This window comes from Nomascus leucogenys, chromosome 10 (genome assembly GCF_006542625.1).
Source record: "Nomascus leucogenys isolate Asia chromosome 10, Asia_NLE_v1, whole genome shotgun sequence".
In the NCBI taxonomy this organism is placed as follows: Eukaryota; Metazoa; Chordata; class Mammalia; order Primates; family Hylobatidae; genus Nomascus; species Nomascus leucogenys.
In genome coordinates, this window is record NC_044390.1 from 62478705 (window position 1) to 62501372 (window position 22668).

Genomic DNA, 22668 nt, shown 5'->3' on the forward strand with positions numbered 1-22668 from the left:
GAGGAAACACAACAGTTGACTTGAAGCAGTGGAGGGTGGAAAGGCCCGGCTCCCTACGGTGAACTAGCCAATGGAACTTAACCCCTGTTTTCTACACAATGTCATGGCTAGTTGAGGGGGAAACAGAGGGAGAGAGGTAAACATCCTGAACATCCTGTTTTTGTTTTTGTTTCTGTTTTGAGACGGGGTCTTGCTCTGTCACCCAGGCTGGAGTGCAGTAGCGCAATCTCAGCTCACTGCAACCTCCAACTCCCAGGTTCAAGCGATTCTCCTGCCTCAGCCTCCCCAGTAGCCGAGATTACAAGTGTGTACCACCATGCCCAGCTAATTTTTGTATTTTTAGTAGAGACGGGGCTTCACCATATTGGCCAGGCTGGTCTCGAACTCCTGACCTCATGATCCGCCCCCCACCCCCCCCGCCAGCCTCCCAAAGTGTTAGGATTATAGGCATGAGCCACTATGCCCAGCTGGTAAACATCCTTTTAAATGTACAATGTTAGGAAATAATTTCATTCTATGAAAGCAAGAGTAACCTAGCTCTCAACACCCCATGAGTCAGAGAAAAATGATCTGAACTGAGTATAAAAATTCGAGGTGTTGGCCAGGTACAGTGACTCACACCTGTAATTTCAGCACTTTGGGAGGCCATGACAGGCAGATCACCTGAGGTCAGGAGTTTGAGACCAGCCTGGCCAACATGGTGAAACCCCGTCTCTACTAAAAATACAACAAATTAGCTGGGCATGGTGGTGGGTGCCTATAATCCCAGGTTCTTGGGAGGCTGAGGCAGGAAAATCGCTTGAACCTGGGAGATGGAGGTTGCAGTGAGCCAAGATGACGCCACTGCACTCCAGCCTGGGCGACAAGAGCAATATTCCATCTCAAAAACAAACAAACAAACAAAATAATAACGCTACTAACTCAGAATCTCAGACTGTACAGAAATGGGGGAAAACTGGCAAAGGCAGCTCATCAGGTCTGTCTTGGCCTCACTGGGAAGCCAAGGGTCAGAGTGGCACCGTGCTTTCATGTCCTTCCTTCTCTTCGTTCTGCACCTGACTTCCCCAAGATTCCTAACCAAAGCTGCCCTGGGGAATAGGAGCTAACCTCATAGGCAGGACAGAATTAGGAAAAGCTTAGTTCATGCAAATCTCTAGTTTCTTTAGGAAATAAGCCCTACAACTCTTGGAAAACAGTAATTTAAAAATTCTTTTTTTCTTTTTTTGTTATACTTTAAGTTCTAGGGTACATGTGCACAATGTGCAGATTTGTTACTTATGGATACATGTCCCGTGTTGGTTTGCTGCACCCATTAACTCATCATTTACATTAGGTATTTCTCCTAATGCTATCCCTCCCCCATGCCCCAAACCCCACGACAGGCCCCAGTGCGTGATGCTCCCCGCCCTGCGTCCAAGTGTTCTCATTGTTCAATTCCCACCTGTGAGTGAGAACATGAGGTGTTCTGTTTTCTGTCCTTGCCATAGTTTGCTCAGAATGATGGTTTCCAGCTTCAGCCATATCCCTACAAAGGACATGAACTCATCCTTTTTTATGGCTGCATAGTATTCCATGGTGTATATATGCCACATTTTCTTAATCCAGTCTATCACTGATGGACATTTGGGTTGGTTCCAAGTCTTTGCTATTGTGAATAGTGCCCCAATAAACATACATGTGCATGTGTCTTTATAGTAGCATGATTTATAATCCTTTGGGTATATACCCAGTAATGGGATTGCTGGGTCAAATGGTTATTTCTAGCTCCAGATCCTTGAGGAATCGCCACACTGTCTTCCACAATGGGTGAACTAATTTACAGTCCCACTAACAGTGTAAAAGTGTTCCTATTTCTCCACATTCTCTCCAGTACCTGTTGTTTCCTGACTTTTTAATGATCACCATTCTAACTGGTGTGAGATGGTATCTCATTGTGGTTTTGATTTTCATTTCTCTGACGACCAGTGATGATGAGCATTTTTTCATGTGTCTGTTGGCTGCATAAATGTCCTCTTTTGAAAAGTGTCTGTTCATATCCTTTGCCCACTTTTTGATGGGATTGATTTTTTCTTGTAAATTTGTTTAAGTCCTTTGTAGATTCTGGATATTAGCCCTTTGTCAGATGAGTAGATTGCAAAAATTTTCTCCCATTCTGTAGGTTGCTTGTTCACGCTGATGGTAGTTTCTTTTGCTGTGCAGAAGCTCTTTAGTTTAATTAGATCCCATTTGTCAATTTTGGCTTTTGCTGCCATTGCTTTTGGTGTTTTAGTCATGAATTCCTTGCCCATGCCTATGTACTGAATGGTATTGCCTAGGTTTTCTTCTAGGGTTTTTATGGTTTTAGGTCTAACATTTAAGTCTTTAATCCATCCTGAATTAATTTTTGAATAAGGTGTAAGGAAGGGATCCAGTTTCAGCTTTCTACATATGGCTAGCCAGTTTTCCCAGCACCATTTATTAAATAGGGAATCCTTTCCCAATTTTTTGTTTTTGTCACGTTTGTCAAAGATCAGATGGTTGTAGATATGTGGTGTTATTTCTGAGGCCTCTATTCTGTTCCATTGCTCTATATCTCTGTTTTGGTACCAGTAGTATGCTGTCTTGGTTACTGTAGCCTTGTAGTATAGTTTGAACTCAGGTAGTGTGATGCCTCCAGCTTTATTTTCGCTTAGGATTGTCTTGACAATGTGGGCTCTGTTTTGGTTCCATATGAACTTTAAAGTAGTTTTTTCCAAATCTGTGAAGAAAGTCATTGGTAGCTTAATGGAGATGGCATTGAATCTATAAATTACCTTGGGCCATATGGCCATTTTCACGATATTGATTCTTCCTATCCATGAGCATGGAATGTTCTTCCATTTGTTTGTGTCCTCTTTTATTTCGTTGAGCAGTGGTTTGTAGTTCTCCTTGAAGAGGTCTTTCATATCCCTTGCAAGTTGGATTCCTAGGTATTTTATACTCTTTGAAGCAATTGTGAATGGGAGTTCACTCACAATTTGGCTCTCTGTCTGTTATTGGTGTGGAGGAATGCTTGCGATTTTTGCACATTGATTTTGTATCCTGAGACTTTGCTGAAGTTGCTTATCAATCAGCTTAAGGAGATTTTGGGCTGAGACGATGGGGTTTTCTAAATATACAATCATGTCTTCTGCAAACAGGGACAATTTGACTTCCTCTTTTCCTAATTGAATACCCTTTATTTCTTTCTCCTGCTTGATTGCCCTGGCCAGAACTTCCAACACTCTGTTGAATAGGAGTGGTGAGAGAGGGCATCCCTGTCTTGTGCCAGTTTTCAAAGGGAATGCTTCCAGTTTTTGCCCATTCAGTATGATACTGGCTGTGGGTTTGTCATAAATAGCTCTTATTGTTTTGAGATACATTCCATCAATACCTAGTTTATTCAGAGTTTTTAGTATGAAAGGCTGTTGAATATTGTCAAAGGCCTTTTCTGCATCTATTGAGATAATCATGTGGTTTTTGTCTTTGGTTCTGTTTATGTGACGGATAAGGTTTATTGACTTGCATATGTTGAGCCAGCCTTGCATCCCAGGGATGAAGCCAACCTGATCTTGGTGGATAAGCTTTTTGATGTGCTGCTGGATTCGGTTTGCTGGTATTTTATTGAGGATTTTTGCATCGATGTTCATCAGGGATATTGGTCTAAAATTCTTTTTGTTGTGTCTCTGCCAGGCTTTGGTATCAGGATGATGTTGGCCTCATAAAATGAGTTAGGGAGGATTCCCTCTTTTTCTATTGATTGGAATAGTTTCAGAAGGAATGGTATCAGCTCCTTTTTGTACCTCTGGTAGAATTCGGCTGTGAAACCATCTGGTCTTGGACTTTTTTTGGTTGGTAGGCTATTAATTATTGCCTCAATTTCAGAGCCTGTTATTGGTCTATTCAGCGATTCAACTTCTTCCTGGTTTAGTCTTGGGAGTGTGTATGTGTCCAGGAATTTATCCATTTCTTCTAGATTTTCTAGTTCATTTGCGTAGAGGTGTTTATAGTATTCTGTGATGGTAGTTTGTGTTTCTGCGGGATCAGTGGTGTGATCTCCCCTTTATCATTTTTTATTGCGTCTATTTGATTCTTCTCTTTTCTTCTTTATTAGTCTTGCTAGTGATCTATCAATTTTGCTGATCTTTTCAAAAAACCAGCTCCTAGATTCATGGATTTTTTGAAGGGTTTGTGTGTGTGTGTGTGTGTGTGTGTGTGTGTGTGTGTGTGTGTGTGTCTCTATCTCCTTCAGTTCTGCTCCGATCTTAGTTATTTCTTGCCTTCTGCTAGTTTTTGAATTTGTTTGCTCTTGCCTCTCTAGCTCTTTTAATTGTGAAGTTAGGGTGTTGATTTTAGATCTTTCCTGCTTTCTCCTGTGGGCATTTCGTGCTATAAATTTCCCTCTACACACTGCTTTAAATGTGTCCCAGAGACTCTAGTACATTGTGTCTTTGTTCTCCTTGGTTTCAAAGAACATCTTTATTTCTGCCTTCATTTCGTTATTTACCCAGTAGTCATTCAGCAGCAGGTTGTTCAGTTTCCATGTAGTTGTATGGTTTTGAGTGAATTTCTTAATCCTGAGTTCTAATTTGATTGCACTGTGGTCTCAGAGACAGTTTGTTGTGATTTCTGTTCTTTTACATTTGCTGAGGACTGCTTCACTTCCAACTATGTGGTCAATTTTGGAATAAGTGTGATGTGGTGCTGAGAAGAATGTATATGCTGTTGATTTGGGGTGGAGAGTTCTGTAGATGTGTATTAGGTCAGCTTGCTGCAGAGCTGAGTTCAAGTCCTGGATATCCTTGTTAACCTTCTGTCTCGTTGATCTGTCTAATATTGACAGTGGGGTGTTAGAGTCTCCCATTATTATTGTGTGGGAGTCTAAGTCTCTTTGTAGGTCTCTAAGGACTTCCTTTATGAATCTGGGTGCTCCTGTATTGGGTGCATATATATTTAGGATAGTTAGCTCTTCTTGTTGAATTGATCCCTTTAACATTATGTAATGGCCTTCTTTGTCTCTTTTGATCTTTGTTGGTTTAAAGTCTGTTTTATCAGAGGCTAGGATTGCAACCTCTGCTTTTTTTGTTTTCCACTTTCTTGGTAGATCCCTTTATTTTGAGCCTATGTGTGTCTCTGCATGTGAGATGGGTCTCCTGAATACAGCACACTGATGGGTCTTGACTCTTTTATCTAATTTGCCGCTCTGTGTCTTTTAATTGGGGCATTTAGCCCATTTACATTTAAAGCTAATATTGTTACGTGTGAATTTGATCCTGTCATTATGATGTTAGCTGGTTATTTTGCACATTAGTTGATGCAGTTTCTTCCTAGCATTGATGGTCTTTACAATTTGGCATTTTTTGCAGTGGCTGGTAATGGTTGCTCCTTTCCATGTTTAGTGCTTCCTTCAGGAGCTCTTGTAAGGCAGGCCTGATGGTGACAAAATCTCTCAGCATTTGTTTGTCTGTAAAGGAGTTTATTTCTCCTTCACTTATGAAGCTTAGTTTGGCTGGATATGAAATTCTGGGTTGAAAATTCTTTTCTTTAAGAATGCGAATTTTGGCTCCCAGTCTCGTCTGGCTTGTAAGGTTTCTGCCGAGAGATCCGCTGTTAGTCTGATGGGCTTCCCTTTGTGGGTAACCCAACCTTTCCCTCTGGCTGCCCTAAACATTTTTTCCTTCATTTCAACTTTGGTCAATCTGACAATTATGTGTCTTGGGGTTGCTCTTCTTGAGGAATATCTTTGTTGTGTTCTCTGTATTTCCTGAATTTGAATGTTGGCCTGCCTTGCTAGGTTGGAGAAGTTCTCCTGGATAATATCCTGAAGAGTGTTTTCCAACTTGGTTCCATTCTCCCCGTCACTTTCAGGTACACCAATCAAATGTATATTTGGTCTTTTCACATAGTCCCATATTTCTTGGAGGCTTTGTTCGTTTCTTTTTACTCTTTTTTCTCTAAATTTCTCTTCTTGCTTCATTTCATTAATTTGATCTTCAATCACTGATATCAGTTCTTCCACTTGATCGAATTGGCTTCTGAAGCTTGTGCACGTGTCACGTAGTTCCCATGCTGTGGTTTTCAGCTCCATCAGGTCATTTAATATCTTCTCTGCACTGTTTATTCTAGTTAGCCATTCGTCTAATCTTTTTTCAAGGTTTTCCTTTGAACATTCTCCTTTAGCTTGGAGATGTTTGTTATTACCGACTTCCTGAAGCCTACTTCTGTCAACTCGTCAAAGTCATTCTCTGTCCAGCTTTGTCCCATTGCTGGTGAGGAGCTTCAATCCTTTGGAGGAGAAGGAGTGCTCTGGTTTTTAGAATTTTCAACTTTTCTGCTCTGGTTTCTCCCCATCTTTGTGGTTTTATCTACCTTTGATCTTTGATGTTGGTGACCTACAGATGAGGTTTTGGTGTGGATGTCCTTTTTGTTGATGTTGATGCTATTCCTTTCTGTTTGTCAGTTTTCCTTCTAACAGTCAGGTCCCTCAGCTGCAGATCTGTTGGAGTTTGCTGGCAGTCCACTCCATACCCTGTTTGCCTAGGTATCACCAGCAGAGGCTGCAGAACAGCAAATATTTCAGAAAAGCAAATATTGCTGCCTGATCCTTCCTCTGGAAGCTTCGTCTCAGAGAGGCACCCAGCTGTATGAGGTGTCAGTCGACCCATACTGGGAGGTGTCTCCAAGTTAGGCTACAAGGGGGTCAGGGACCACTTGAGTAGACAGAGCTCAAACACCATGCTGGTAGAACCACTGCTCTCTTCAGAGCTGTCAGACAGGGACATTTAAGTCTGCAGAAGTTTGTGGTGCCTTTTGTCCTGCTATGCCCTGCCACCAGAGGTGGCAGGCACTTGGGCGTCATTGAGCTGCAGTGGGCTCCACCCACTTCGAGCTTACCAGCTGCTTTGTTTACCTACTCAAGCCTCAGCAATGGTGGACACCCCTCCTCCAGCCAGGCTTGCAGCCTCGCAGTTCGATCTTGGACTAGCAGTGAGCAAGGCTCCATGGGCATGGGACCCGTTGAGCCAGGTGCAGGATATAATCTCCTGGGGTGCCATTTGCTAAGACCGTTGGAAAAACGCAGTGTTTAGGTGGCAGTGTCCCAATTTTCCCGGTACAGTCTGTCACGGCTTCCCTTGGCTAGGAAAGGGAAATCCCCCAACCCCTTGCACTTCCCGGGTGAGGCAATGCCCTGCGCTGCTTCGGCTTGCCCTCCGTGGGCTGCACCCACTTTCCAACCAGTCCCAATGAGATGAACCAGGTACCTCGGTTAGAAATGCAGAAATCACCCATCTTCTATATCAATCACACTGGGAGCTGCAGACCGGAGCTATTCCTATTTGGCCATCTTGGAATGAACCGGAAAATAGTAATTTAAAAATTCTAAGACATGAAGTCCTTGTTTCTCCTTTTTTTTTTTTTTTGATATGGAGTCTCACTCTGTCACCCAGGCTGAAGGGCAGTGGCTCGTTCTCAGCTCACTGCAACCTCTGCTTCCCAGGTTCAAGTGATTCTCCTGCTTCAGCCTCCTGAGTAGCTGGGACTACAGGCATGTGCCACCACACCCAACTAATTTTTTGTATTTTTAGTAGAGACAGGGCTTCACCGTGTTAGCCAGGATGGTCTCAATCTCCTGACCTCATGATCATGTCTGTCTCAGCCTTCCAAAGTGCTGGGATTATGGGTATGAGCCATGGCTCCCGGCCTCGGTTCTCCATCTTTTTAAAAGAAAGATGACTCTAAGGAGATTTTACCTTGCTCAAGATTATCACCTCATATTACAATTGCCATTTCTTTGTTTGTTTGTTTTTGTTTTTGAGACAGAGTCTTGCTCTGTCGCCCAGGCTGGAGTGCAGTGGTGTGATCTCGGCTCACTACAACCTTTACCTCATGGGTTCAAGTGATTCTCCTGCCCAGCCTCCTGAGTAGCTGGGACTACAGCTGCACGCCACTAATCCCAGCTAATTTTTGTATTTTTAGTAGAGATGAGGTTTCACCGTGTTGGCCAGGCTGGTCTCGAACTCCTGACTTCAAGTGATCTGTCCACCTTGGCTTCCCGAAGTACTGGGATTACAGGCCTAAGCAACCGTGCCCAGCCTTACGATGACCATTTCTTATGCCATGCTTACTATGTTGTATTTTTTTTTTGTAAGGAACTCCCTGTATTTTATTTATCTCCATACCAGCAATGTTTATGCAAGGTCCTGCAATAACCAAGAATGTATCTTGCCTGAAGGACAACTGAGCTTCCAGGAACTGTCTGGCTGTTGTTAACAGAGATAGAAAATCATTTAGGTAGATAGGGTGAAGAGATTCCCCAGCAAAAAAATTTCCTTCTAACAAGAAGTAGCTCAGAAATTGCTCCCTTTCTACCCTCAGGCAGTTCAAATAAATCACTTCTCTCCTAACAAAGAGCAGCCTGGAACATAAGGCTATAAAACATAGATAAGCTCTGGGCACAGTGGCTCACACCTGTAATCTCCAGTAAAAATACAAAAATGTAATACATAATATAAGATATCATATTTCTTTTATTTTTTTTAATTTTATGTTTTTGTTTTTGAGATGGAGTCCGACTCTGTTGCCCAGGGTGGAGTGCAGTGGCATGATCTCAGCTCACTGCAATCTCCAGCTCCCGGGTTCAAGTGATTCTCCTGCCTCAGCCTCCTGAGTAGCTGGGATTACAGGCGCATGCCACCATGCCCGGCTCATTTTTTGTGTATTTTTTAGTAGAGAAGGGGTTTCACCATGTTGGTCAGGCTGGTCTCGAACTCTTGACTCATGATCTGCCTGCCTCGGCCTCCCAAAGTGCTGAGATTACAGGTGTGAGCTACTGAGCCCAGCCAAGATATTATATTTCTTCATTCAAACACCTTAAAAAATACTTGTTAAGTGACTTAGCCAGACAAGATGTCAGACCTGTAGGGAACCATAACAGAGAAGTGGAAACTTCAATTCAGATAACTAAATGTACAGTTTAAATCACAATATAAGTGCCCCAAATGCTAAAATGTTACCACTGCTTGTGTTAAGGTCTTAGAAATATGTAATTTGGTTAAGACTGTTTTCCTGTATTTTCAATTTTTAAAAACTTTGTATTTGTGATTAATGAAAGAAATTGCATTTTGCTAAAATTCTTCTATTTGTTTCAACAGTACAAAATATTCTGAAATCTGCTGTGTTAGATTTGAATTCTACCAACCGTGGGTATTATTTCCAGATGAGCAGAATTAGACACGATATAACGGGCACCAAAGTTCAGGGGTTCCACTGGAGGTGATGTCTGTAAACGCACACCACAGAAGCGATCTTCTTCATCATCTATCATCTGAGGAAGAAGGAGGAGAAACATTAGAAAGCACACAAAAAAGGAAATAAGCACAAACAGTGGCATACAAAGTTTTCTATATATTGTATTAAGTAGCACGTAGGATATGATTCAGTTGATGCAAAGATTGAGATGATAAGGCCGGGCACGGTGGCTCATGGCTGTAATCCCAGCACTCTGGGAGGCCGAGACAGGTGGGTCACCTATGGTCAGGAGTTCGAGACCAGCCTGGCCAACATGGTGAAGCCCCATCTCTTCTAAAAATACAAAAATGAGCTGGGCGTGGTGACGCACGTCTGTAATCCCAACTACTTGGGAGGCTGAGGTAGGAGAATTGCTTCGACCCAGGAGGCAGAGGTTGCAGTGAGCCGAGATCTCGCCACGGCACTCCAGCCTGGGTGACAGAGTGAGACTGCATTTCAAAAAAAAAATTGAGATGATGATAGATTATATTTTTAATTAATAAAATATGCAAATAATTTATTGCTCCATAATTTTCACAGTGGACACACCCATGTAGCCAAGACCCAGAAGGACACACAGAGATAAATAGACAGACAGATGGTAGAGTGATAAACTAGATAGATAGATGTAAATATGCCTCTATGCAAAAAAGATATATTATTAACATTTTGCTGACGGACATCTCAGAGCCAAAGGATTTCTTGTGAATGGTAAACTTATCATAAATTATTGTATAGTTTGATTTTATTTTTACACTGTGAAGAGTTTGGCCAGGGGACTTATAAAACCCAAGGACAAAGAGGCTTTGTTTTGGTGCCTCTGCTGAGGACTGGTAGCTTGGCTGTGTCTGTGAACAAGTTTATGATGGGCGAGAGTAGAGATGTTACTTCTCTCCATCACAGGGTTGCTGTGAGATGCTCGGCCACCTGAGTACCGGTGAGCAGATACAGAAGAATGAAGTCCCCTCTGAGAGAACTAGCAGCTGGAACAGAAAGTGAGACCTCAGAACTATCTGAGCAGCCACCAAAGACATAGAATGGAATTCAATCAATAAGAAAACCTTTCAGAAGACTCAGGTGCAACTCAGTAGAGACTTTATGGAATTAACGAACAAGAATTTAAACTAAAAGCAATGACAGTAGGTGGTATTATTAGTCCAGCTGTTAGACACCCATGGGGTAATGACTGGGAGAGGGTTCAAGGGGGCCTCAGGGAAGCTGGTGATGTTCTGTATCTTGCTCTGGGTGCTGGATACATGGGCATGTCCACTGTGAAAATTATGGAGCAATATATTATGTGCATATTATATTAATTTAAAAATATCAATGATATCGATGAAGAAAGGATGGGCAAAGCTGAAACCTAAACTGGGCCTGGAAGATCAAATAAAAGAAAAAAATTCAAGTCGCATTGAGGAAAGGGATGAATTCATGATGGGAATTAAGCAGAGAAAGGATGTGGAGACCTATCTGGGAGGCATCACACATATGCCTATAAAGAGAACCAACTCCAGAAGGATAAAAAGAAACTGACAGAGGAAAGACATGATGTATCATGCCATCTCTAATGAATGATTATTTTAAATGAACAGATATATTCAATGTAAATTATAACAACAGACAGGAAGTATAAGAACCAAACACATCAGTATAACATTGGCAGGTTTATCATTATGGACCAATTTCTGCAGAGGTTGAGAGACATACTGCTATACTTATTTTCAAAGAATGGAACAGCATTCTTTATTTTTTAGAGTTCTTACTATCCACACATATATTTTTCCTATAGCATGAACATTCCATATAATATCAGACGTTGTCATGTTTTTCACTATTTCTTCACTGATGCATCCCCATCCCCTAAAATAGTACCTGGAATATACAAGGCACACAATAAATATTTGTTGAATAGATGTATTAGTCCATTCATATGCTGCTATAAAGGACTGCCCAAGAATGAGTAATTCATAAATGAACGAAGTTGAATTGACTCACAGTTCCACATGGCTGGGGAGGCCTCACAATCATGATAGACGGCAAAGGAGGAGCAAAGTCATGTCTTACATGGCGGCAGGCAAGAGAGAGCCTGTGCAGGAACCTCCCCTTTATAAAACCATCAGATCTCATGAGACTTACTTGCTATCACGAGAACAACACAGGAGAAACCTGTCCCATGATTCAATCACCTCCCACAACTTGAGGGGATTATGGGAGCTACAATTCAAAATGAGATTTGGGTGGGGACACAGCATTATAATAATGGAAGTATGAAAAATCAGGGTTTTATGACATCCCCAAAGGAACACAGTAATTCTCTACCAATGGATCCTAACCAAAATGCAATTTTCAAAGTGCCAGATAAATTCAAAAGATTGAGCTTAAAGAATCTCAGTAAGAGATGCAAGATAAATCTGAAAACTAATACAAAAAAAAAGTCTGAAAATTAATTCAGGATGTGAACTAGAGATTTACCAATGAGACAGATATCTTAAAAAAATTAACATCTAGAGGGAGTTTCCAAGATGGCCAAATAGGAACAGCTCCAGTCTGCAGCTCCCAGCCTGAGCAATGCAGAAGACAGCTGATTTCTGCATTTCCAACTGAGGTACCGGGTTCCCCTCACTGGGGCTTGTCAGACAGTGGGTGCAGCCCACAGAGCAGGGCGGGGCATTACCTCACGCGGGAAGTGCAAGAGGTCAGGGAATTCCCTTTCCTAGCAAAGGGAAGCCATGACAGATGGTACCTGGAAAATCAGGACACTCCCACCCTAATACTGTGCTTTTCCAACAGCCTTAGCAAATGGCACACCAGGAGATAATACCCCAGGCCTGGCTCGGAAGGTCCCACGCCCATGGAGCCTCACTCATTGCTGGCACAGCAGTCTGAGATCGAACTGCAAGGTGGCAGCAAGGCTGGGGGAGGGGCATCCACCATTGCTGAAGCTTGAGTAGGTAAACAAAGTGGCCTACAAGCTTGAACTGGATGGAGCCCACCGCAGCTCAAGGAGGCCTGCCTGCCTCTGTGGATTCCACCTATGGGGGCAGGACATAGCTGAACAAAAGGCAGCAGAAACTTCTGCAGAGTTAAACGTCCCTGTCTGACAGCTTTGAAGAGAGTAGTGCTTCTCCCAGCATGGTGCTTGAGATCTGAGAACAGACAGACTACCACCTCAAGTGGGTCCCTGACCCCTGAGTAGCCTAACTTGGAGACATCTCCCAGTAGGGGCTGACTGACACGTCATACAGCCAGGTGCCTCTCTGAGATGAAGCTTCCAGAGGAAGGATCAGGCAGCAACATTTGCCGTTCTGCAATATTTGCTGTTCTGCAGCCTCCGCTGGTGATACCCAGGCAAACAGGGTCTGAAGTGGACCTCCAGCAGACTCCAACAGACCTGCAGCTAAGGGTCCTGACTGTTAGAAGAAAAACTAACAGAAAGGACATCCACACCAAAACCCCATCTGTATGTCACCATCATCAAAGACCAAAGGTAGATAAAACCACAAACATGGGGAGAAACCAGAGCAGAAAAGCTGAAAATTCTAAAAATCAGAGAGCCTCTTCTTCTCCAAAGGAATGTAGCTCCTCTCCAGCAATGGAACAAAGCTGGACGGAGAATGACTTTGACAAGTTGAGAGAAGAAGGCTTCAGACAATCAGTAGTAACAAACTTCTCTGAGCTAAAGAAGGATGTTCGAACCCATTGCAAAAAAGGTAAAAACCTTGAAAAAAGATTAGACGAATGGCTAACTACAATAAACAGTGTAGAGAAGTCCTTAAATGACCTGATGGAGCTGAAAACCATGGAACGAGAACTATGTGACGTGTACACAAGCTGATCTGATCAAGTGGAAGAAAGGGTATCAGTGAATGAAGATCAAATTAATGAAATGAAGCAAAAAGAGAAGTTCAGAGAAAAAATTGTAACAAGAAACGAACAAAGCCTCCAAGAAATATGGGACTACGTGAAAAGACCAAATCTACGTCTGATTGGTGTACCTGAAAGTGACGGGGAGAATGGAACCAAGTTGGAAAACACTCTTCAGGATATTATCCAGGAGGACTTCCCCAACCTAGCAAGAGAGGCCAACTTTGAAATTCAGGAAATACAGAGAATGCCACAAAGATACTCCTCGAGAAGAGCAACCCCAAGACACATAATTGTCAGATTCGCCAAAGTTGAAATGAAGGAAAAAATGTTAAGGGCAGCCAGAAAGAAAGGTCGGGTTACCCACAAAGGGAAGCCCATCAGACTAACAGCGGATCTCTCGGCAGAAACCCTACAAGCCAGAAGAGAGTGGGGGCCAAAATTCAGCATTCTTAAAGAAAAGAATTTTCAACCCAGAATTTCATATCCAGCCAAACTAAGCTTCATAAGTGAAAAAGAAATAAAATCCCTTACAGACCAGCAAATGCTGAGAGATTTTGTCACCACCAGGCCTGCCTTACAAGAGCTCCTGAAGGAAGCACTAAACGGAAAGGAACAACCAGTACCAGCCACTGCAAAAACATGCCAAATTGTAAAGACCATCAATGCTAGGAAGAAAGTGCATCAACTAAATAACCAGCTAACATCATAATGACAGGATCAAATTCACACATAACAATATTAACTTTAAATGTAAATGGGCTAAATGCCCCAGTTAAAGACCCATCAGTGTGCTGTATTCAGGAGACCCATCTCACATGCAGAGGCACACATAGGCTCAAAATAAAGAGATGGAGGAAGATCTACCAAGCAAATGGAAAACAAAAAAAAGCAGGGGTTGCAATCCCAGCCTCTGATAAAACAGACTTTAAACCAACAAAGATCAAAAGAGACAAAGAAGGCCATTACATAATGTTAAAGGGATCAATCCAACAAGAAGAGCTAACTATCCTAAATATATATGCACCCAATACAGGAGCACCCAGATTCATAAAGCAAGTCCTTAGAGACCTACAAAGAGACTTAGACTCCCACACAATAATAATGGGAGACTTTAACACCCCACTGTCAACATTAGACAGATCAATGAGACAGAAGGTTAACAAGGATATCCAGTACTTGAACTCAGCTCCGCACCAAGCAGACCTAACAGACATGTTCAGAACTCTCCACCCCAAATCAACAGAATGTACATTCTTCTCAGCACCACATCACACTTATTCCAAAATTGACCACATAGTTGGAAGTAAAGCACTCCTCAGCAAAGGTAAAAGAACAGAAATTATAACAAACTGTCTCTCAGACCACAGGGCAATCAAACTAGAACTCAGGATTAAGAAATTCACTCAAAACCGCACAACTACACGGAAACTGAACAACCTGCTCCTGAATGACTACTGGGTAAATAACGAAATGAAGGCAGAAATAAAGATGTTCTTTGAAACCAATGAGAACAAAGACACAACGTACCAGAATCTCTGGGACACATTTAAAGCAGTGTGTAGACGGAAATTTATAGCACAAAATGCCCACAAGAGAAAGCAGGAAAGATCTAAAATTGACACACTAACATCACAATTAAAAGAACTAGAGAAGCAAGAGCAAACAAATTCAAAAGCTAGCAGAAGGCAAGAAATAACTAAGATCAGAGCAGAACTGAAGGCGATACAGACACAAAAAAGAAAGCCCTTCAAAAAAATCAATGAATCTAGGAGCTGGTTTTTTGAAAAGATCAACAAAATTGATAGATCGCTAGCAGGACTAATAAAAAAGAAAAGAGAGAAAAATCAAATAGATGCAATAAAAAATGATAAAGAGGATATCACCACCAATCCCACAGAAATACAAACTACAATCAGAGAATACTACAAACACCTCTACACAAATAAACTAGAAAATCTAGAAGAAATGGATAAATTCCTGGACACATACACACTCCCAAGACTAAACCAGGAAGAATTTGAATCCCAGAATAGACCAATAACAGGTTCTGAAATTGAGGCAATAATTAATAACCTACCAACCTAAAAAAGTCCAGAATCAGATTCACAGCCAAATTCTACCAGAGGTACAAAAAGGAGCTGGTACCAGTCCTTCTGAAACTACTCCAATCAATAGAAAAAGAGGGAATCCTCCCTAATTCATTTTATGAGGCCAACATCATCCTGATACCAAAGCCTGGCAGAGTCACAACAAAAAAAGAGAATTTTAGACCAATATCCCTGATGAACATCGATGCAAAAATCCTCAATAAAATACTGGCAAACCGAATCCAGCAGCACATCAAAAAGCTTATCCAAGTTGGCTTCATCCCTGGGATGCAAGGCTGGCTCAACATGTGCAAATCAATAAACATAATCCATCACGTAAACAGAACCAAAGACAAAAACCACATGATTATCTCAATAGATGCAGAAAAGGCCTTCAACAAAATTCAACAGCGCTTCATGCTAAAAACTCTAAGTAAACGAGGTATTGATGGGACATATTTAAAAATAATAAGAGCTATATATGACAAACCCACAGCCAATATCATACTGAATGGGCAAAAACTGGAAGCATTCCCTTTGAAAACTGGCACAAGAGAGGGATGCCCTCTCTTACCACTCCTATTCAACATAGTGTTGGAAGTTCTGGCCAGGGCAGTGAGGCAAGAGAAAGAAATAAAGGGTATTCAATTAGGAAAAGAGGAAGTCAAATTGTCCCTGTTTGCAGATGACATGACTGTATATTTAGAAAACCCCACTGTCTCAGCCCAAAATTTCCTTAAGCTGATAAGCAACTTCAGCAAAGTCTCAGGATACAAAATCAATGTGCAAAAATCACAGAGCATTCCTCCACACCAATAACAGACAAACAGAGAGCCAAATCATGAGTGAACTCCCATTCACAATTGCTTCAAAGAGAATAAAATACCTAGGAATCCAACTTGCAATGGATGTGAAGGACCTCTTCACGGAGAACTACAATCCATTGCTCAACGAAATAAAAGAGGACACAAACAAATGGAAGAACATTCCATGCTCATGGATAGGAAGAATCAATATTGTGAAAATGGCCATACGGCCCAAGGTAATTTATAGATTCAATGCCACCCCCATCAAACTACCAAAGACTTTCTTCATAGAATTGGAAAAAAATACTTTAAAGTTCATATGGAACCAAAAAAGAGCCCACGTTGCCAAGACAATCCTAAGCCAAAAGAACAAAGCTGGAGGCATCACACTACCTGAGTTCAAACTATACTACAAGGCTACAGTAACCAAAACAGCATGGTACTGGTACCAAAACAGATATATAGACCAATGGAACAGAACAGAGGCCTCAGAAATAACACCACACATCTACAACCATCTGATCTTTGACAAACCTGACAAAAACAAGAAATGAGGAAAGGATTCCCTATTTAATAAATGGTGGAAAACTGGCTAGCCATATGTAGAAAGCTGAAACTGGATCCCTTCCTTACACCTTATACAAAAATTAATTCAAGATGGATTAAAGACTTAAATGTTAGATCTAAAACCATAAAAACCCTAGAAGAAAACCTAGGCAATACCATTCAGGCCATAGGCATGGGCAAAGTCTTCATGACTAAAACACCAAAAGCAATGGCAGCAAAAGCCAAAATTGACAAATGGGATCTAATTAAACTAAAGAGCTTCTGCACAGCAAAAGAAACTACCATCAGAGTGAACAGGCAACCTACAGAATGGGAGACAATTTTTACAATCTCCCCATCTGACAAAGGGCTAATATCCAGAATCTGCAAAGAACTCAAACAAATTTACAAGGAAAAAATCAAACAACCACATCAAAAAGTGGGCAAAGGATATGAACAGACACTTCTCAAAAGAAGACATTTATGCAGCCAACAGACACATGAAAAAATGCTCATCATCACTGGTCATCAGAGAAATGAAAATCAAAACCACAATGAGATACCATCTCATGCCAGTTAGAATGGAGATCATTAGAAAGTAAGGAAACAACAGGTGCTGGAGAGGATGTGGAGAAACTGGAATGCCTTTACACTGTTGGTGGGACTCTAAGCTACTTCAACCATTGTGGAAGACAGTGTGGTGATTCCTCAAGGATCTAGAACTAGAAATACCATTTGACCCAGCCATCCCATTACTGGGATGGATTATAAATCATGCTGCTATAAAGACACATGCACACATATGTTTATTGCGGCACTATTCACAGTAGCAAAGACTTGGAACCAATCCAAATGTCCATCAGTGATAGACTGGATTAAGAAAATGTGGCACATATACACCATGGAATACTACGCAGCCATAAAAAAGGATGAGTTCATGTCCTTTGTACAGACATGGATGAAGCTGGAAACCATCATTCTGAGCAAACTATGGCAAGCACAGAAAACCAAACACCGTATGTTCTCACCCATAGGTGGGAATTGAACAATGAGAACACTTGGACACAGGGTGGGGAACATCACACACCGGGGCCTGTCGTGGGATGGAGGGATGGGGGAGGGATAGCATTAAGAGATATACCTAATGTAAATGACAAGTTAACCGGTGCAGCACACCAACATGACACATGTATACATATGTAACAAACCTGCACATTGTGCACATGTACCCTAGAACTTAAAGTATAATAATAATGAAAAAATTAACATCTAGAAATGAAAGATTCATTTGAAAAATTAAAAAATACAGTGAAAAGCTTTAATCATAGACTAGACCAAGCAGAGGAGAGAACCTGAAGACAAGTCTTTTTAATTAACCCAGTCAGACTAAAATAAAATAATAAATAAAAAAGAATTATAGGACTACATAAAGCAATGAAACTTATGAATCATCGGTGTTTCCAAGGGAGAAGAAAAAGCAAAAAATTGAGAATCTAAGAAAATAACTGGCAAAAATTTTCCTAGCCTAGCAAGATATTTAAAGATCTGAATACAGGAGGCCCAAATGATCACCAGCAAAATACACTGCAACATGAACTTCAGCATGATATGGAGTCTTCAGAATGTCGAACGCCAAGTGAAGGGAAATTCTGAAAATCAGCAAGAGAAAACCATCTAGTCACCTAAAAAGGAAACTCCATTAGATTAACAGTAGACTTCTCAGCAGGAACCTTACGAGCCAGAAGAGAATGGACTTCTATTTTCAAACTGCTTTAAAAAACACTGCCAACCACAGACACCACCACGCCTGGCTAATTTTTGTATTTTTAGTAGAGATGGGGGTTTCACCATGTTGGCCAGGCTGGTCTTGAACTCCTGATCTTAGGTGATCCTCCCTCCTCGGCCTCCCAAAGTGCTGGGATTACAGGCGAGAGCTATCGCACACAGCCAGTTTTCTCTTGTATTTAAAGTACCCAGAGTTACCATCTTAAATACAGCCAGGCAAGCGCCTGCCTCTTGTTATTGGGATGCAAAGGTGTTAGGTGCCAGGACAGTAAAGTTTAATGAAATCTTCCTGGCATAATCTTCGCACCAAGGCTGGAGGCATAGAAGCAGCATTTTATTCAGAAACACAGCAGCTATGGAGCTGCAGAAAGCAGAACATCTGCTTCATCCCTAACCTAAGAGGGTGTGGGACCATCAGCCTTTTGTAAATGCACTAGAGGGAGATGCCACTGAATGGAAGGAGTTACCCCAGAGATGTGAGTGAGTGTGAGAGTGTCATTCAGATATTATCCAGCTAAAACTTGGTGAGAGAGGCCGGGCCCAGTGGCTCATGCCTGTAAACTCAGCATTTTGGGAGGCCGAGGCAGGAGGATCACTTAAGGTCAGGAGTTCAAGACCAGCCTGGTCAAAATAGCGAAACCCATCCCGACTTAAAATACAAAAAAATTAGCTGGGCGCCGTCGTGTGTGCCTGTAATCCCAGCTACTCAGGAGGCTGAGACAGGAGAATCCCTTGAACCCAGGAGGCGGAGGGTGTAGTGAGCTGAGATTGTGCCACTGTACTGCAGCGTGGGTGACAGAGCAAGACCCTGTCTCAGAAATAAAATAAAATAAAATGTGGTGAGAGAATCTCTGCATATTATTTCTTCTGCCCATCTCCTCCTTGAGAGCCAGAAAAGGAAGGTCCCTTCTCAGTAGTCCTGAATTTCTACGGGGATTGTTGCATGCGGCTCAACATTCAGCACCTATAGATGACCCTCGGGGAGAGTGATCCATGCTGCTCTCCATGAAAACTGTGCCTTGCCCTTTCTGTTCCATTGGAGGAGCCAAGGGGATAACCTGGAAATACAATTGTCATCTTCTCTGGTCTCCTAAATCACGCAGCTTACCTTCGTTAGCAAGGCGTCACTGGGGACAAGGTACAAGTGGAACTTAACATCTTCGGGGTGGGGGTGATAATAGATCAACGTGTTGGAGGTGATGGGGATGGAGAGGCGGGTCCCGCTGGCGATCCGCAGCAGAATGCCCATCAGAGAGAAGCTGGGCTTTTCCAGGACAGCATAGAAAGGCTCCACCCGGGCTGGATGCTCCAGGACCATCCCTTCATTTTTAAAATGGGCAACGAGGAACCAGGAGACGTCCACCTCACCTGCTGCAGGAGAACCACAACAGCAGTGAGACAGCATGCACCCCAGCGGCCCCTACAGCCTCCGCTCACCCCACAATACCTTGGAGGGAGATGAAGTGGGGGAGGTGGATTTCGGCGACAGCCTCCTCTGGCTCTGCCGTGATGTCAAACAAGGGGCCGCCCACCAGCCACTGTTCATGGTGCTGCAGGTCCAGGGCCAGGTGCTGATTCCAGGAACCAAACGCAATCGTCAACGTGACCGCATCCCTTACCAGGAAGCCGAGGCCGGTGACTGACCACAGATACCAGCCAGCAGTGGGGAACCGAACGCTGAAAGGAGCCAGAGCGATGTCATGACGGGAGAACCCCAGGAACTGGATTGAAGCAGCGATGTGCAGACGGAGGTGGGATTTGAAGTGAGACAAGGTTCAGGACCCATCTGCGACTTTCACTACATTAGAAAACACTGAGGAGTTCATTAACCTCTCTGGGCCCCAATTTATCTCATTCTATAATATGTCGAAATTAAAATACCAATTTCACAGTGCATGAAATAAACATTATTGATGAAATTTTAGCTATCATAAGTGATGGAGCCGATACACTTCCTTTTATATCTGTATTTTAATTTATTTATTTATTTTGAGACAAAGTCTTGCTCTGTCACCTAGGCTGCAGTGCAGTGGCGAGATCTCAACTCACTGCAACCTCTGCCTCCTGAGTTCAAGCGATTCTCCTTTCTCAGCCTCCCGATTAGCTGGGACTACAGGCGTGTGCCACCAGGCCTGGCTAATTTTTGTATTTTTAGTAGAGACAGGGTTTCGTCATGTTGGCCAGGCTGGTCTCGAACTCCCGACCTTGTGATCCGCCCTCCTCCGCCTCCCAAAGTACCAAGATTACAGGCCTGAGCCACCACACCTGGCCTACACACTTCCTTTATATCAGAGCAGTTTTCAAATCATTAGCATCTTCCATTCTCACCTGTATGTGTTTGTGCTCTTATCAATCAACTCAACATCCACATTTCCTTCAGGCCCCAGAAACTGATGATTTTTATAATCTTGTTCGATCTCAAAACAGACTTTAGAAGCATAAGAGGAAACAATTTGATTCTCTTCTGAGCAAATGTCTCCTGAAAAGAAAATATTAGACATGTAAGAGGTACAGGGTTGGAAGAGGCATGGCCTGAAGGACTCCTGGAGGCTGAATTGCACAGGTGCTGTTGGGATACAGCTATCGAATGAGAGCCGAGAGTGACCAGAATATGCAGTTTTGCTTCTTTGAATCCAGACAAAGAAAGGCACAAGAATGTTCTTTGTCATGACTAAACGTATACCCCAAATTCCATAGGGCTTTCTGGGAAACCAGGCTGGACAGCTTTGGTGGGAGGCACCATTTGCTGAGGACTGGAACCAATGCACCTACATTTCTACTGGTCCGAAATAGCAGAAGACACCTTCTGCTGGTGAGGAAAGTCCAGATCAGAAAAGTATTGAACTCCAAAGCTGCAGAGGCGAAAGAGCGTGCATCCTTCCTAGTCCCTGCTGCTGTCCCCAGCCACCAGGACCACGCACTGACTCCCCTGAGCATTTCCATGCCCCAGCGGTGAGAAGCTTACATGTCCCCATTTAAACTGCACAGTGTGCTGTGGCCAAGGTAAGGGAAAGCACTCCTGATCTGCATAAAAGACTCTAAATGGTCTTCTCCACATAAAACCACAGAACATTTCCATCAATCCACACGCCCTTCACTCCTCTCCATATTAGCCCATTACCTGAATCTTGTCCCTCTGAAGATTCCTGCTCTTCTGATACGCTGGAGGTTGGGATCCCCATGTTACAAAAAGATGAAAAATATCACGAATCAGTTGATGAAGATGAAGACGATGTTACTGAAAACTAGAGCTGCATTGTCCCGTAGAGTAGCCGCTACCCGGATGTGCTATTTAAATTTGTATGAATTAAACTTAGGTAAACTTTACTTTCTCAGTTGCACTATCCATATTTCAAGTGCTCAACACCTACATGTCATTCACGGCTATAACACTGTGTAGCAGAGAACGGAACACTCCTGTCATTGGGTGGTTTTTAAAGCTTCCCAGGTGTGGTCAAGTTTGGAATTACCTTGGAATATAAATGCATGCATTTTACGCATTGGTGAATTACTGCTTCAGTCTTTGATTCCAACATCGTATGATACCAATCGGAGCTCTCTTAAACTGGGCGGATCTATACTATCAAGAAACACAAGACATTTTGAATGAAGATATTTTTATCCACATTCATAAATAATAGAGATAACATGCTCCTTGAGCCAAATGTGTCTTGACATCTCTCCCTCTTCTCTTTGTATTATGCCCACGTTCAATTTGGACACAACCAGATTCTCTGGCTTAAATTGATTGCTCCGATTGGTATCATACGATGTTGGAATCAAAGACTGAAGCAGTAATTCACCAATGCGTAAAATGCATGCATTTATATTCCAAGGTAATTCCAAACTTGACCACACCTGGGAAGCTTTAAAAACCACCCAATACCAGGTCACAGCCCACATCAAGTGAATCAGAAGCCTGGAGGTGGCACCAAAGCATCGGCGCTGTCAAAGCCTCACAGGTGATTCCAATATTAGCCAATATGGGCTCTATGACCAACAGCGAGAGCCAATGGTTCGTCAGGCCTCTGGAGAGAAAGCTGCCCTAAAACACGTGATACCTTCCGGAGGAAGGCAACCAACTCCATCAAATTCTCTGCCTTTGATCTATTCCTTGAGATGTCTGTTTATTTCAATGTGAAAGAGAGCAGCAGAGAAACTGACACATGGGTTAGGTTTAAAAAGAACAGGTACCTGGAGAAGCGGGATGAAGAGAAAGGCTCTACAGTGCTTTTCTCAGAAGGATTCTGTGGGCAAGCCAAGCACGGAGAGACCCCTGGGCTGACATCCTA

General features: G+C 42.6%; 1 protein-coding gene across 2 annotated transcripts in view; it reads right to left on the bottom strand.

Moving 5' to 3' along the window:
- The window catches only part of CARD8 (caspase recruitment domain family member 8), a 52823-nt gene that overhangs the window by 7114 nt on the left and 23041 nt on the right, over positions 1–22668 (bottom strand). The window contains exons 6-10 of one of the 2 annotated variants that reach the window (XM_030820964.1): positions 21498–21538; positions 20705–20855; positions 19824–20053; positions 19485–19747; positions 9197–9322 (exon numbers count right to left, since the gene is read on the bottom strand). In XM_030820964.1, the coding sequence (XP_030676824.1) occupies positions 9197–9322; positions 19485–19747; positions 19824–20053; positions 20705–20855; positions 21498–21538 (811 nt within the window). The remainder of the gene's footprint in view (positions 1–9196; positions 9323–19484; positions 19748–19823; positions 20054–20704; positions 20856–21497; positions 21539–22668) is intronic. The other variant, XM_030820965.1, reaches the window with a different exon arrangement.